This window comes from Octopus bimaculoides, chromosome 19 (assembly GCF_001194135.2).
Source record: "Octopus bimaculoides isolate UCB-OBI-ISO-001 chromosome 19, ASM119413v2, whole genome shotgun sequence".
NCBI lineage: Eukaryota > Metazoa > Mollusca > Cephalopoda > Octopoda > Octopodidae > Octopus > Octopus bimaculoides.
This window is the reverse complement of record NC_068999.1, coordinates 21,968,495-21,982,755: the sequence shown is the minus strand read 5'-3', so window position 1 is coordinate 21,982,755 and position 14,261 is coordinate 21,968,495. Positions and strand designations below refer to the sequence as shown.

The window sequence follows — 14,261 nt, the reverse complement described above, 5'->3', positions numbered from 1 at the left end:
ATTTATATTGATATACATATACATGCGTGTGTTTGGGTGTGTGTGTGTATATACATCTCTATATATAAAGATGATGCGTAGTCTAGACGGCGTTTTTAGATATCATTATTCTCTTTAACCCGGGCAACGCCGGGTATTTCTGCTAGTAGTATATAAATCTATCAATACATACATCCTCAGACATAATTTAATACACCTAGCTAAACAGTAGTTGTTACGAAGCTAATTATATTTACATTTGTGGCTAAACACACACACAGGTTACTTATAAAAGTCTTTTACATCTAAACAAATTTGGATGGATGCATGACAGAAATATACTATCATTCAACTACAGAAGTAGTTGAATAATATTCTTAAGGCCACAATTTACACACATGCAGCATCTTTCAGAGCTTGTTGCTAATTCAGTTCTTAACCAAATGGAAAACCGTTAACATTTTTGAAGAGGATTGGTCCCTAGCTACATTTTGGCATAAAAAAAATTGAGATTTGGTCAAGTAGAAAAAAGTTTTCATCAAAATTTGTAGCAACGTTATAGGTGGGTAAGTAATGCCACCAGTCAAGTTTAGATCTAAATAACTTTTTTTATTTTAAAAGCAAAATATATTTATCTTAGCTTCAATGATAGGAGAAAGCATGAAGAATGTCTTAGTTTTGATTCCATGCAACAAAAATTTGTACCAAAACAATTGTGAGGTAAAATATCATGGAAAAAAAAATATAAGTAAGGCAAAAAATTGGATTTAAGTATAATTAACTTTTTATATTAAAAAAAAAAAAAAACTATATTTTAATTAAGCTTAAATGATAAGAGTTCAATTTGAGGAATTTCATGGTATCAATCTCATGCAATGAAGTTTAAAAAGAAAAAAAGTTATGAGTGTTTGTTTCTCAAATTTATTTGAGGGTGATAATATAGTTCTATATTTTTTTATGAATATAGTTCTAGGGGACTTTTGATATATGTCACCACTAATTGACAAATTTGACACATTGTTAATTAAGCATACTAGCATAGCCTGGAAAAAACATGGATTACATGGAAAAATGCAAGCAAGAGAAATAATATCTTAAGATTATAAATCTGGAAAAGTACATGACAAGTTATAACACTTGGAAAAGTTCAGGAAAGTTATTACATCTGGTTTTACTTAAAATATTGCAGCTAAGGATAAAATATTTTAATTGAGTTATTTTTTAAATTTTTAATAGAAGTAACAAGTGATAACAAATACAAGTAATAACTTGTAATGAAATTTTTAGTTTTAATAAAAGTTAATATTTTCTAAATCTAAATATTCTATTTGAAATTTTAACCTTAGCTGCAATATTTTAAGTACAATTTTTTTTGTTCTGTACTTTGCCAGATGTAATAACTTGTCCTGTACTTTTCCAAGTGTAATAACTTGTCCTGTACTTTTCCAGATTTATAATCTTAAGAATATTATTTCTCTTGCTCACATTTTCCCATGTAATATACAATTGGTTTAACAGCCTTTTTGTGTTTTTTAAGTTTATATCGTTCAAACTTTCAACTTGCAATATGAAAAAAAAAAATGACACTATTAAATCAATAAAGTTAATAGTTACACAAAGATTTTATAATTTGTACCTATCTGACAAGCTGTCAATAATATTTTTATTGATCTTATTTCTAACATTTACTACTTCAGTCTAATTTAGTCAACTATCCACCAGTGTTTAGACAAATCATATTTCCATTCAGAGAATATAGAAATCTACTGGGGTTGAATTTACAGGAGTTCAATGTAATAAGTACTTGCAACTTTTGTATATCATTCTCTAGATATGCAGTTGATATATTTATGCTGACCCTTTGGGTGAGGAAGCAAACAACTTCCTCATATTTGACAATGCCAAAAGCCATATAACAATGATATTGAACACTTTACTATAATTGTCTTTTTTTTTTGTTTTTTGTTTTTTTGCAAGAGAGATTTTTCAAGCTTGAAAGACCAATCTCTCTCTACTAAATGGTATCTTCTTTGTCTACTACACCTCAACCTTACCTACCAATGCTAAAGGCTCTTACAATTGTAATGAAACAAGTTACACCTAGATGCAATAGTGTAAAGAGAAATGCCATCAACATCAAGAAGTTCTGTAGTAATTAAGACTCATGAGAGAAAAGATAATTGTTTAAAAAATATACAGACCTACCCACATTTGTCTCACTTAAACAAACAAATGTCTATCTCAAACTAATATCTGATCCACAGGCTGTCACTGCCATCATTATCTTCAACGCCATCACCATTTTCCCCCCACATCCACTTTTCCAAGCTTGCATGAGTTCCAGAACAACATCTCACCAATTGTTATTTTGACGTCTTTGTGAGGTTTACTGTGAGGTTTGCTTTCCCTTTTGAAATTTTTCCTCTACGTCTTCAACAGATTCAGCTATGAAAACTAAATCATTGGCACGCAAAATTTTGCACACTCAGCCAGTCAGTTATGATTGAAAGAACTAAAACAAACAGGAGGGGATGAAAACCAAGCGAGGATGGACATCTATTGCTTGCCAAATACCTTGCTAAGCTCATTGCTGTCTCTTGCCTTGCTGAATGCAAGCATTACTGAGATCACTCATCACAAATATCGCCATACAAGTGGTGCTGATCATTTCCAACCTTCCGTGAAAAATTGTCTGGCCATGGAGAAAACTTATTATTTAAAAATGGGTGAGAGTCAGTGACAGGCGGGGCATCTAACTGTAGAAAATCTGCCTCAACAAATTCTGTCTGACCCATGTAAGCATAGCAAAGCAGATGTTAAAATGATGATGATAATGAATATATAACAAGAGTTAACCTATCTTAAAGAAAGAATAAATAACATTCAGAACCTCTGAACAAGATATGATTTTTAAAGAAGCATTAACAACATACACCTTGCTCCTAGATATACGATAGTGAATACTGAACAACACAAGGTTATTTCCATCTTCAATCTTTAACTATACCAAAAATTAAGCTGCTTAAACTCTAATTCTTTATAGATCAGTAGAATAATCTCTGCATTTGCTGGATCTCATACCACGAGACTTTTCTGGAACCAGAACATTCATCAGTTTGAAAACTGATGTTCATAAGAAAAAAAGTTAATTTCTATCTGTAGATACTATTAAATTTTGAAAATAAAATATATTTTGATAAACCCTGACTTTACTATCAGTCAGTAAGCATATAGATATTTTTGGGACACCCTGTACATGTGTGTGTGTGTGTGTGTGTGTGTGTGTGTGTGTGTGTGTGTGTGTGTGTGTGTGTGTGTGTGTGTGGAGAGAAATAGATAAATGGTTCCATCAGTAGTAGGTAGAGAGAGAGATAGATATTTACATACATATCTATGCACACACACACACACACACTTGTGCATGCATACACTCACACCAACAATATAGTAAAAAGAAAAGAAAAAATAGTTTGAATAACTTAGTGATAGTGTCTCTGGAACATGGAAGAAGGGCTGTAAAACAATACCTCATTATGTATTCATCCAGCCTATGCTAGCATGGAAAAACAAACATAAAGCAAACAAATGAATAAAATATACTTATAGTATTAAGAAAAAAATCAGACAAAGAAATGGTTACAATGGATTGTGATTTAAATGGCAAAAATGAATATTTGCAAAAATATTAATAAACATTATTAGATATACTTTATTCTATATTTAAGGAAACAACCAACCTTAAATTCTTTCCCACATTTTGGACAAATGTAATTTAGGATTTCACAGGACAAAAAAGAATTCATAATGCTCTTTGAAGGATTACATGAATTGTGAATCATCATATCCATGTGATTTTGTAGATTTTCTTTGGAAGAGAATTTTATTTCACAGTTTATCACTGGACAGCAAAACTGAGTTTGTATTCCATTACCTTTACAATTGTGTTGGAGATTTTTACCGGAATTAGAAGTAAACAAACTATTTAGGCCATTCAAATTGGAAGTGTTGTTTATTAGATTTAATGAAGTCTGCAAATTAGTAGACTGTGGAATGATATGCTTATTCGAAGACGGTTCTTTATTATGATATACATTGTGTTTTACTCTTTTTTTTGTAGATTTTTCAGAAGGTATCTTATTTGACTTAGAAGCAAACATCTTGAGAATTTTATGAGAAGATTTCAACATCGAAATAGGTTTTTTAGATGGATTTTTGGCTAATTTCCTGGGAGAGTACTTCCTTGTTGACTTAGCTATGTTTCTAGAAGATTGCCTGACTGGAACTTTTACAGGTGTACAATGAGGGTGACTAACTGAGATCTTAGTTGGCATCCTGAGAGACTGCTTGGCCTGTATCATAGATGATAACCGGGGAGAGAACCTGGTTGGTATTTTCGTTGGCATCCCGAGAGTTTTGTTTATTTTGGGAGAAAGTTTGACAGGTGTTTTGAGAAGATCCTTCTTAGATGGCTTGGTCTGATTGTGATGACACTCATTAGTTTTATTCTGTGGAGATTTTGTTGCTTGATTTTCAGGAGGTGGTTTGGAAGGATTTACCAGAGATGACTTAGAATGCAAAGAATGTAAACCAACACCTGAAAATGAAACAATTTTGTTTATGACAAAAATAAAATAAATATTAATCTGAACAGAATTCCTGGTTCCCAATTAAAACCATTAAATAACATCTATCTAATAATACAAATGTACCTATTTAAATTTATCCAGAACATTAATTGCCTTGGAAAGGCCTGAAAAGGTTAAAAATACCACATGTTTATACCATCATAGTCCTCTCCTGTACACTACATGACACCATAAATGCAACTAATGAGTCAAGGGTTTGTGAGTTATGAGATAATTATCAACATTTTTTAATAGCTTTTTTTATATTTATAGAGATGTAAGGAAAATATTAATCTTAAATAAGGAATGTACTGCTCTGTAAAACTAATAAAGAGTACATCTAAAATTTAAAAAAACTAATATATATATGTATGTTTATATATCACATTTGTTGAGGAAGAAAATTAGTTTAGATGAAATAGAGTTCAGGTTTACGTCAGGCTGAAGTACCACCAATGCACTATTTCTTGAGAAAAAATTTAACAGGGTTTCACTCTCTGTATTCTGGCCGTCACTAACAAAACTAATAGATAAATGGCTTCAAAGCAGTGCAGGCCATGTAGAGGAGTGTCATACCAAGTCGAGAGTTGGCAGAGAGTCGAGTGTACAAGTAGGTGTCCAGGCCAATAACAGAGAAATGTTTAAGACCAGCAGTCTGTGAGAACTCTTGAATGCCGATGATCTAGTTCTTGTTGCTGAATCTTTAGAATGTTTAGAAAAGAAATTTCAGACATGGAAACAAAACCTAGAATTGAGAAGTCTGAAAATAAACTTAGTAAAGATTAAAGTTTTAGTAAGAAAGATAGGTCCCTTACAACTGTCAAGAAGTGGTTATGCTTAACATGTAGAAAATAAGCAGGAAGAAATTTCCATATGGTATACTCAATGTAAACTATGAATGCACAAGAGGTGTGGTAAGATTACAAGTAAGCTGATGGTAGACTTAGTAATTGTGGGATGTTCAGGAGCAGCTGGGAATAAAAATGCATATGAATAGATTCCTTTCAATACTCAAGGAGCTCTTTCTCGGAAAATTGATAGTTTTTGTAACCTAGGTGACCCAATTAGCAATGGAGGTGAATGTTCTGAAAACACAGATGACTAAGAATGAAACGAAAAAAGTTGAGGGAGCTATTATCTCTACTCGCAACAAACATTTCTCTCTCGGAGCAGTATGATATTTGTATTTGTAGCGTGGTGCTGCATGAGAAAGAAATAAGGTAAGCGTACTACACTGAAAGCACAGGCAATAGCACAAATTAACTGAGAGAGAAACTGGATATAAGAGAGCTGGGAAGACATGAGTTGAAGTGAAGATTGATTTCAAGAGGCTCACAAGAGATATGACAAAATATTACATGGAAAATATCTACCCAACCCATGCATGTATAGCAAAATGGATGGTGGTGGTGATGGAAATTGAGAAGTATAGTGACTACATTTGGATCTCATCCACCTATCATGTTCATGTTAAGTCTCCTTTACCAATCTCCATCTCTCTTTATTACATTCTATCAATTACTTTTTCTATCACTATCTCTTTCACATCATGCCATCTCAGTAATGAGATGCCTCTCCGATCAGCCCTCTTTATTGCTAGCCACTACTCACCTTTTGCCTCTCTTCCTTTAATATCTCCCCTATTATTTGACATTCAACACTCTCTTACCATCACCCATCTTTATGCTACCCATCATTCTCTCTCCCTCTCTTTCACACAACTCACTCCACCATCACTCTCTCACTTCCATTACCCTCTCCTTTCCATCACTGTTTCTCATCACATTGTTCATGCTGTCTCCTACTCAGTCTCCTTACCAACAACCAAAATGTAACTGCCTGTCACTGTCTTTCTCCCATTACTCCTCCCTCATCCTATCACTTTCTTTCATCATTTTCTCTTTTTTATCACACACTCACTCATTCTCTTCCACCATTCTCTCTTCTTTTCACCTTCTCGTCAAGTTGCCTTGAAAGAGATGAGGCAGAGAGGACGCTAGCCTTATCAGGGACAAGACAACTTTTCTATTGCTGGAGTCTCAATAAAATACACCCAGTATACTTTGGGTTAGGATGAGCAATCAGCCATAGAAACTATGCCAATAAATAAAATATACGAGTGAGATATGATCACCAATTTGTTTCGGAATGCAGTAAACTCCAAATAAGAACTAATCCAGACTATAACAACCTGTCCAACACATACCAACATGAAAAATAAAGTATATGATGATAATGATGACAATGAGAAAATCATCTCCTACTAGCACCTTCCAACATCTTGCACACTGATATACTATACTAATTCTTTGCTTTTCCTACCATTACTCATGTTCTGCTCTACAGGAGTTTGGCAATAAGCTAATGCATGAAATTATTACCAACTCTGCTTTCTCAAATGAAGGATTTCTAGTCTATTAGTCTTCACATGTAACTGAAGAAAGACAGAAAAACACACACACACACACACACACAACAGGCTTCTATACAATTTCATTCACAAGACTGAGGCTATAGTAGAAAGCCCTTGTCCAAAGGGATACATAGAAGGATGGGACCCAATATCATGTTGTTGCAAAACAAACTTAACCATACAGCCATGCAATAAACAGAGAGAAAGATAATGAGTTTATTAGCAATTGCATTAAAGAGGCTCAAATACAGCGAAAACTTAAATTAGAATTGCAAGTTATGTTAATCCAAGGACAGAAGAAATATAAATAGCTGCATAGTATGAAAAAATAAAGGTACGTACTGTATTTTGGTTTTGGCTGTGTCAGAACTGAATTGTTTTTCAAAGTTTCATTTCTGTTTAATGAGCGCTTCCTCTTGCTTTTTATAGTTGAAACCTTTAATGAAATTATTAAAAAATGTAGTTTATAATTCTAAAACTACTGACCATAATATAACAATATATTTTGCTGTGGATCAATATTTTAGAGTACTTGATGGTCAATGAACTGGTATAAGCAAAATATAAACAATAATTCAAAAGAAATACACTGTTTTTGTTCCTGTTTTAATTTTGAAAATAATGGAAAACTTAGCAAAATAACTTTGTCGTTATTAAGCTGGAACATGAATTAACATGAAATTTTGAAGGAAGATTTTAATCTAGATCATTTAAATTAAAGATTTATATCATAGAAACATGAGCAGATTCAGGCAAGTTGGTATCAAAAGGAGAACAGATCTATTAAAGAATTTGAAGCTTATTTCCCAGAAAATCTCAATAAGTTAATGATCCAACCAATCTAGATAAAATATATAACTGATTATGTTAATTCTAAAAGAGAATAATCAAAAGAGAAATGGATATTATTAAACTTAGGCAAATGATTGGCAGATTCATTAGTTTCAGATGAATGGCTTTTTGCATTGAGAGTTCAAATCCTACCTAAATCAACTTTGCTTTCCAATTTTCCAGGATTGATAAAATAAAGGATAAGTCAAGTACTAGGCTCTTATCTCTCTCAGAATTGGCTATACTGCATTGTGAGAGGGTCATGGATGACCACTCACATTGTCCTGCTCCTCCTAAAAATAGTGGAGAGCTGAACTCAGAGATTAGTAACTGCTTCTCATGTAGAATGCTATAACAAAAGCAATCCAAAGAAACCAAGGGAGATGGTAATGTACCATATTGCACAGTTTAAAAAAAGAATAATTAAAATTACTAAACGCTTTTTCTAATAAAAGAAAATAGATAATTATTTTTTCCCCTGTAGAAATTAATTAATGTCTACAGAACAACACTGACTTATTTAATTCATAATGCTTTTGCCTCAAGAATAAATTCATTAACCATTCGTCAATGGTTACTTGAGTCTACCAAAGACAACCTAGAATTATTGGTAAAAATTGCTTTAAGCACCCACTACACTCTCTGAGTGGTTGGCGTTAGGAAGAGCATCCAGCTGTAGAAACTCTACCAAATCAGATTGGAGCCTGGTGTAGCCATCTGGTTTCACCAGTCCTCAGTCAAATCGTCCAACCCATGCTAGCATAGAAAGCAGACGTTAAACGATGATGATGATGATGATGATGATGAATGAAATTGGCCAACAAGAATGTGAAGAACTTGTCAAGAATGAATCCTTCATGCCCTCCAGTTCTGGCAGCTTCAGGAAAATGATCCTGCAATTGGTATGATGGACCTATTCATCTAAAATCAACATGTCCAGCCAGAAACTCTACCTGTAATAACTGCCCCTGAAAAGGACAGCGGGGAACCGTTTGCATGACAAAGAAAACAACTTCTTTCAAACAGAAAATCGCCATAATTAGAACAGAAGGTAACGCAGATCCCAGAAATAATTCAACTAACAATAATTGTGCTTCAATTTTTCTTTCCAAGGAATGAACAAAACTCATTAAAGTTAAGGTAAACAATCACACGACACACGCTCTACTGGATAGTGGATCAGAGAGAACTTTTATTTGTCTGGATTTGGCTAAAGAATCTGTTTTACCCTTTCATGACCAACCCGGCTGAAACCGGCTCTGGCTCTGTGGTACAAATGTTTTGTTTTCAAAAATTACGAATCAAAATCTACCAAACCTTAGTCTCAATTTATGTTCCTAACACTAGCTTAATGACAACGAAGTCATTTTACTAAATTCTTTGTTATATTTAAAATTAATTGAAAGAAACACAGAACATCTCAGAAAAAATACGGTAACGAAAGGGTTAAGGTTGCTCAAAGCACTAATGCTAAACCTAGATGGTAATAGAGAGCTGATTTCTGTTTGCATTCCTCTGAAGGAATTAAGTTACTAATGTTTAAGTCTGTTCCCAACCAAATTAACACTGACCACTATGAAATTGGGGGAAAAAAAAACAACATTTGACTAAAAATTCTTCAAGGTGGTCCTCCAACATGGCCGCAGGCTAATGACTGAAACAAGTAAAAGATAAAAGGTATAATTCTGTGGTAAAATTATCTTGGAAAAAGAAATAAAATAGGCTGCCATTTGATATGGACATATCATTTTAAATAAAATAAGAGAAAAAAAAAATGACATTGGAAAAGTTTCAAATCCTTAACAAACAAAATAACTTCCTTTACAAATGCCAACTGTGTAAAATCAATTTAGACACCTGTTTCAGTCTAAAATAAGGTAACTAGAGCCCAGCCTATCCATTTTAATTTGAACAATGCAAAAAGGTTATCAAATCAACAACAGAAAAATAAATCTATATAAAGAGCTAACAGCGCACTATTAATTGTCATTCTATAGAAGAAGATAGAAAGTGAAGGAAGAAAGCCATCAACATTTTACTTTTGCACAAATATATACATATACCTACATAGTTACATTCAAGCAATTTTTCTAACAATACTTTTCTTTTAGTATCATGAAGTATTCAGTAATACTTTTTGTTCTGCTCTACTGCACCTGGGGAATATCCCCTATAAAAGGGATGCCACCAGAACCTACAGTGGATGAAAATGTAATTGAAAGTCAGCTGAGTCTGGAACCAACAATAGCACCTGTAGATGAGGGTGATGAAGATGTTCAAGGATGTGAAACAGAAGATGGTTTTATACCAATTGGAAGAACGGTGAATAAGAAACCGTGCAAGCAATGTACATGTAATGCAGATGGTAGACTGAATTGTAATGAAACTGTTTGCCCTAAACTTAACTGTGTTGATTTCAAAGATGTTGAAGATGAATGCTGTCCAATTTGCCCAAATGGTAAGTAATTACAAATACTATTATTATCAGTCGGTAATGTGCTCTTTATACACACACCAGTAAAGTTCTATGTACTTTGGGTATTTGTAACACAGTTTGTCTTCCTTATATTTATGTAATATAAGTGTATTGTGTGATAATGCTTTTTTAAAAAAATTCTCTGTGTAACTTCTAGAATTATTACCATTTTATAATGTTTCCCCTGCTTGAATGGTTTGGACAGGTCTTCTCTAATGCAGCTACTCACCACTATTTTCAGTCCCTTGTTTCCTTCATAAAATTCTTCTTTCTTTATCCTTTCTGCAAGTTCTTTATCCAGCTGTCATCTTCCATATGCATCACATGTAGATATCAATGCAGTCTCCTCTCTGACAAACTATGGCCATTTTATCTTATACTCAGTTTTTCTATTGACTCGTTTGTGCTCTATCAGTCATTTACACTAACAGTACACATCCAATGGAACATGCTCACCTCATTCTTTTCCAGCTTTCAATCATCCTCCACATTCAATACTTGTGTTTTGCTACCATGCAATATTACACTTAGTACACAAGCACCATACAACCTGCCTTTCAAGTCAAAATGCTTGTGGATATTTAGTTACATTTCTTTTCTTTCAAAATTTAAATTTTGTCAAAATTGTCTTTATTCTGAGGTTGATTTGAATTTACTATATCCTGCTCTAGAATTGTGTAGTTTTGTGCTAAAATTAAAAATTGTTATTATTAAGGCTATAAGCTGGCAAACTTGTTAGAGCATTCAACAAAAATGTCTTGTAGTATTTGCTCCAGATCTATAAGTTCCAAGTTCAAATCCTGTCAAGAACAACTTTGCCTTTCATCCTTTTGTGGTCAATAAATAAAATACCAGTTAAGTGCTGGGGTCAGTGATATTGACCAACCCTCTGCCCTCAAAACTGCTGACCTTGTACCTAAATTAGAAACATTATTACTATTGTTATTAACTAATACATTCTGTATTAGTTAGCAGGGATGTTATCTTGAGGTTTGGTAACAAGTTTCCTCAAATCTCAAGAATATTTCTTAGGTTTCTTGCAGAATATAGAATTGCACTTTTCAGTAAGTCAACAATGAGTGTTCATACCAAAATCTTTCAGGCTCTTAGGTAGCAGTTCAGGTGTTTTGCCAAGTGCACTAATTACCACAGAAATAATAATTATCTTAGTCTTCCACAATTTCTTCATTGCTCTGGCTAAGTCCTGAAAATTCTCAGATTTTTCAATTCTCTTCATAACCACTCTATTATCACATGGTAGTGCAAAGTCTAGGATTTACTGTTTCTTTTATCCTCTAAAACCATATTTGGTCTTCTTGCTTTAATAGTATGGTCAATCTTCATGGAGAAATTCCATTAAATCCTTAATTCTTATTCTCTAATCACAACATCTGGCTTGTGTTCATAGCACTTTTCTGCTACTTTGAATCCAGACACTTGGTTAACATCCCAATGTACTTTTACCTACAGTCATGCCTTGTGGTATTGCTTTCAGCACTTTATGCTCTCTATTCAAATCCTGTCAAGCTAAGCTTTCCCTTTCATCCCTCTGAGGTTTATAAAATAAAAGTAGCAGTTAAGCACAAGATCAACGGTATCAGCTAAACCCTTCAATACAAAAATGCTGGCCTTCAGCCTAAACCAGAAACTATTATTGTTTTCTTTAAGATTGGAATACAATGCCTTATAGTACTTCCTCTGGTTCACTGAGTTCAAATTTAGGCACCTACCGTAGACCCGTTTGTAGTGGGAAAACTACTCCTCCAGGACCTAGCTAATGGTGATAGGTTAAACGGAAAAAGTTTGTTCACATCAATAAAGCAAGCCAACCTTGCATAAATAGGATTAAAAATGATTATTTTTGTAAAATGTTTAACATGCACATATTCACATGTAATTATTGTGACCCTAAATTAGGGACAGTAATAGCTTCTCTGTACTATTTTATCAACAGCCTTTTTCAAAGAATGTGTTGTCTTTATAAGACTATCTTTTGGATTACAGAGTAATAAAAATAACATAGTATCAAGCTGAATGCCTAACAATATTTAATTTCATCCCATTGCATTTTAAATTCAAATCGACTTTGCTTCCCATCTCTCCAGAGTGAATGAAATAAGTGGTCATCTATTGGGGTCAAGTCAACAAAGGTACCTCATCGTTAATCATTCTTACTTAAGAAATTATTATTACTGTTAAGGTAGTTAGCTAGTGGAATCATTAGAGCATAACAAAAAAATGTTTTGCATTATTTGATCCAACACAAAGCAGCAAGCTAGCAGAATCATTAGCACGCTGGGCAGAGTGCTTAGTGGTATTTCATCTGTCTTTACATTTCGAGTTCAAATTCAGCCAAGGTCGACTTTGCCTTTCATTCTTTCGGGGTCGATTAAATAAGTACCACTTGCACACTGGGGTTGATGTAATTGACTTAATCCCTTCCCCAAAATTTGAGGCCTTGTGCTTCGAGTAGAAAAGATTATTTGATCCAGCTCTTCACCTTATTTCAAATACTGCTGAGGTCAACTTTGCTTTCATCCTTTCAGGGTTAAAAAAGTAAAGTAGCAGTCAACTACTTTGGTCAATAGCATCAACTCTTTCCTTTAAAGATGCTGGCCTTGCACCCATAGAAGCAGCAGTTGCTGCTGCTACCATCATTATTACCATTGCTATTATTACTTTTATTCGATTCATTGTTAGCATTTAAACCAGCAGTGTCTGACCACAATATTCCAGCTGTTTTACGTTCTAACTGGCAAGACCCAGCTTCTCACACCTTCCCTACAATGTCATTCTAAAAATAAACAGTCACACAATCGAAATCTCAAAACTACAAAATAATGCATGATTAATTAAAGCAACGTAAATAAATATTACATTTGACGGAGTAATCTAAATTTTAAAGGGTTAATATATATTTTAGGAGGTAAGTGGATAGCAGATTAGAGATTAATGTCATAAATCATACAGTTTGCATAGCTTTATGTTGAGAGTTCAGATCTCCCTTAGTGTGGGTGGGGAACATTTTATTAACTTTTTAATTATTGAGGTTCAATAAATAAGTATCAGTACCAGCTAAGTACTGGGGTTAATTCAATCAACAATACTTCTTCCTTACAAATTTCTGACTGAGCTAATTTAGAATTCATCTTGCAAATAATGAAATGCAATATGTGCCTCATCAGTCATGCTGGTAGAAGGAGATTAAACAACAAATGAAGTGGTAGTGAGTGGCAATCAGAGACATTAAGTGCAGGTGAAATGTAGTAAAGGTTTTGTTCTCAAATCACTGTGCAAATTTTTATCAAGAATTATGTTTACTTCAACAATCTCACTCATACACATAAATTTTAAAATACATGAAATTAAATATTAAACATTTTTGATTTCAAAATATTGCACATCTAAAACACACACACATATATAACAATACCTATATCTATACAATAATGGAGAAAGCTACTTATTAATTAGGGATGTAACAGTTACTAAAAGTACTAAAAGAAAGCAATTTATAAAGGGTTGAACATTTGGAAATATTATTATAAATTCATGTTCTAAGAAATTTCCTATAATTTCGATTTCTCAAGTTTATTGAATTTTTCAACTCCAATTTCTCGCAAATTTAAATATTCATTACGTTCACTGCAGAGTATACCATTTTCATTTGCAAAGTCTCTCACTTTCTCTTTCAATGTTTTCAAGTTTTAATTTGCTATTTGGAAAACAGACAGTTTAATCTATTAATGTATATATAATGTAAAAACATTATCTATGAATGAAAATTTTTAAAAAATACCCATATAATTTTTGTAAAATAAATCTAAAAGTGATTTTGTTGTTATGGCTATTTGGAATGCTATAAGCCTTAAAATAACTATCCAGACCGATTTTGACCATTTTCTTTTTAACTTAAAAACTGTGGGAAGAGGCTTTT

General features: G+C 33.1%; 2 protein-coding genes across 2 annotated transcripts in view; one reads left to right on the top strand and one right to left on the bottom strand.

The window, feature by feature from the left end:
- LOC106872950 (E3 SUMO-protein ligase ZNF451) overlaps positions 1 to 14,261 on the bottom strand; it is a 52,960-nt gene that overhangs the window by 22,546 nt on the left and 16,153 nt on the right. The window contains exons 3-4 of the mRNA XM_014920130.2: positions 7,360 to 7,453; positions 3,717 to 4,573 (exon numbers count right to left, since the gene is read on the bottom strand). Coding sequence (XP_014775616.1) covers positions 3,717 to 4,573; positions 7,360 to 7,453 — 951 coding nt within the window. The remainder of the gene's footprint in view (positions 1 to 3,716; positions 4,574 to 7,359; positions 7,454 to 14,261) is intronic.
- Positions 9,813 to 14,261, top strand: part of LOC106872951 (von Willebrand factor C domain-containing protein 2-like) — a 10,732-nt gene continuing 6,283 nt past the window's right edge. The window contains exon 1 of the mRNA XM_014920131.2: positions 9,813 to 10,306. Coding sequence (XP_014775617.1) covers positions 9,964 to 10,306 — 343 coding nt within the window. The 5' untranslated portion in view covers positions 9,813 to 9,963. The remainder of the gene's footprint in view (positions 10,307 to 14,261) is intronic.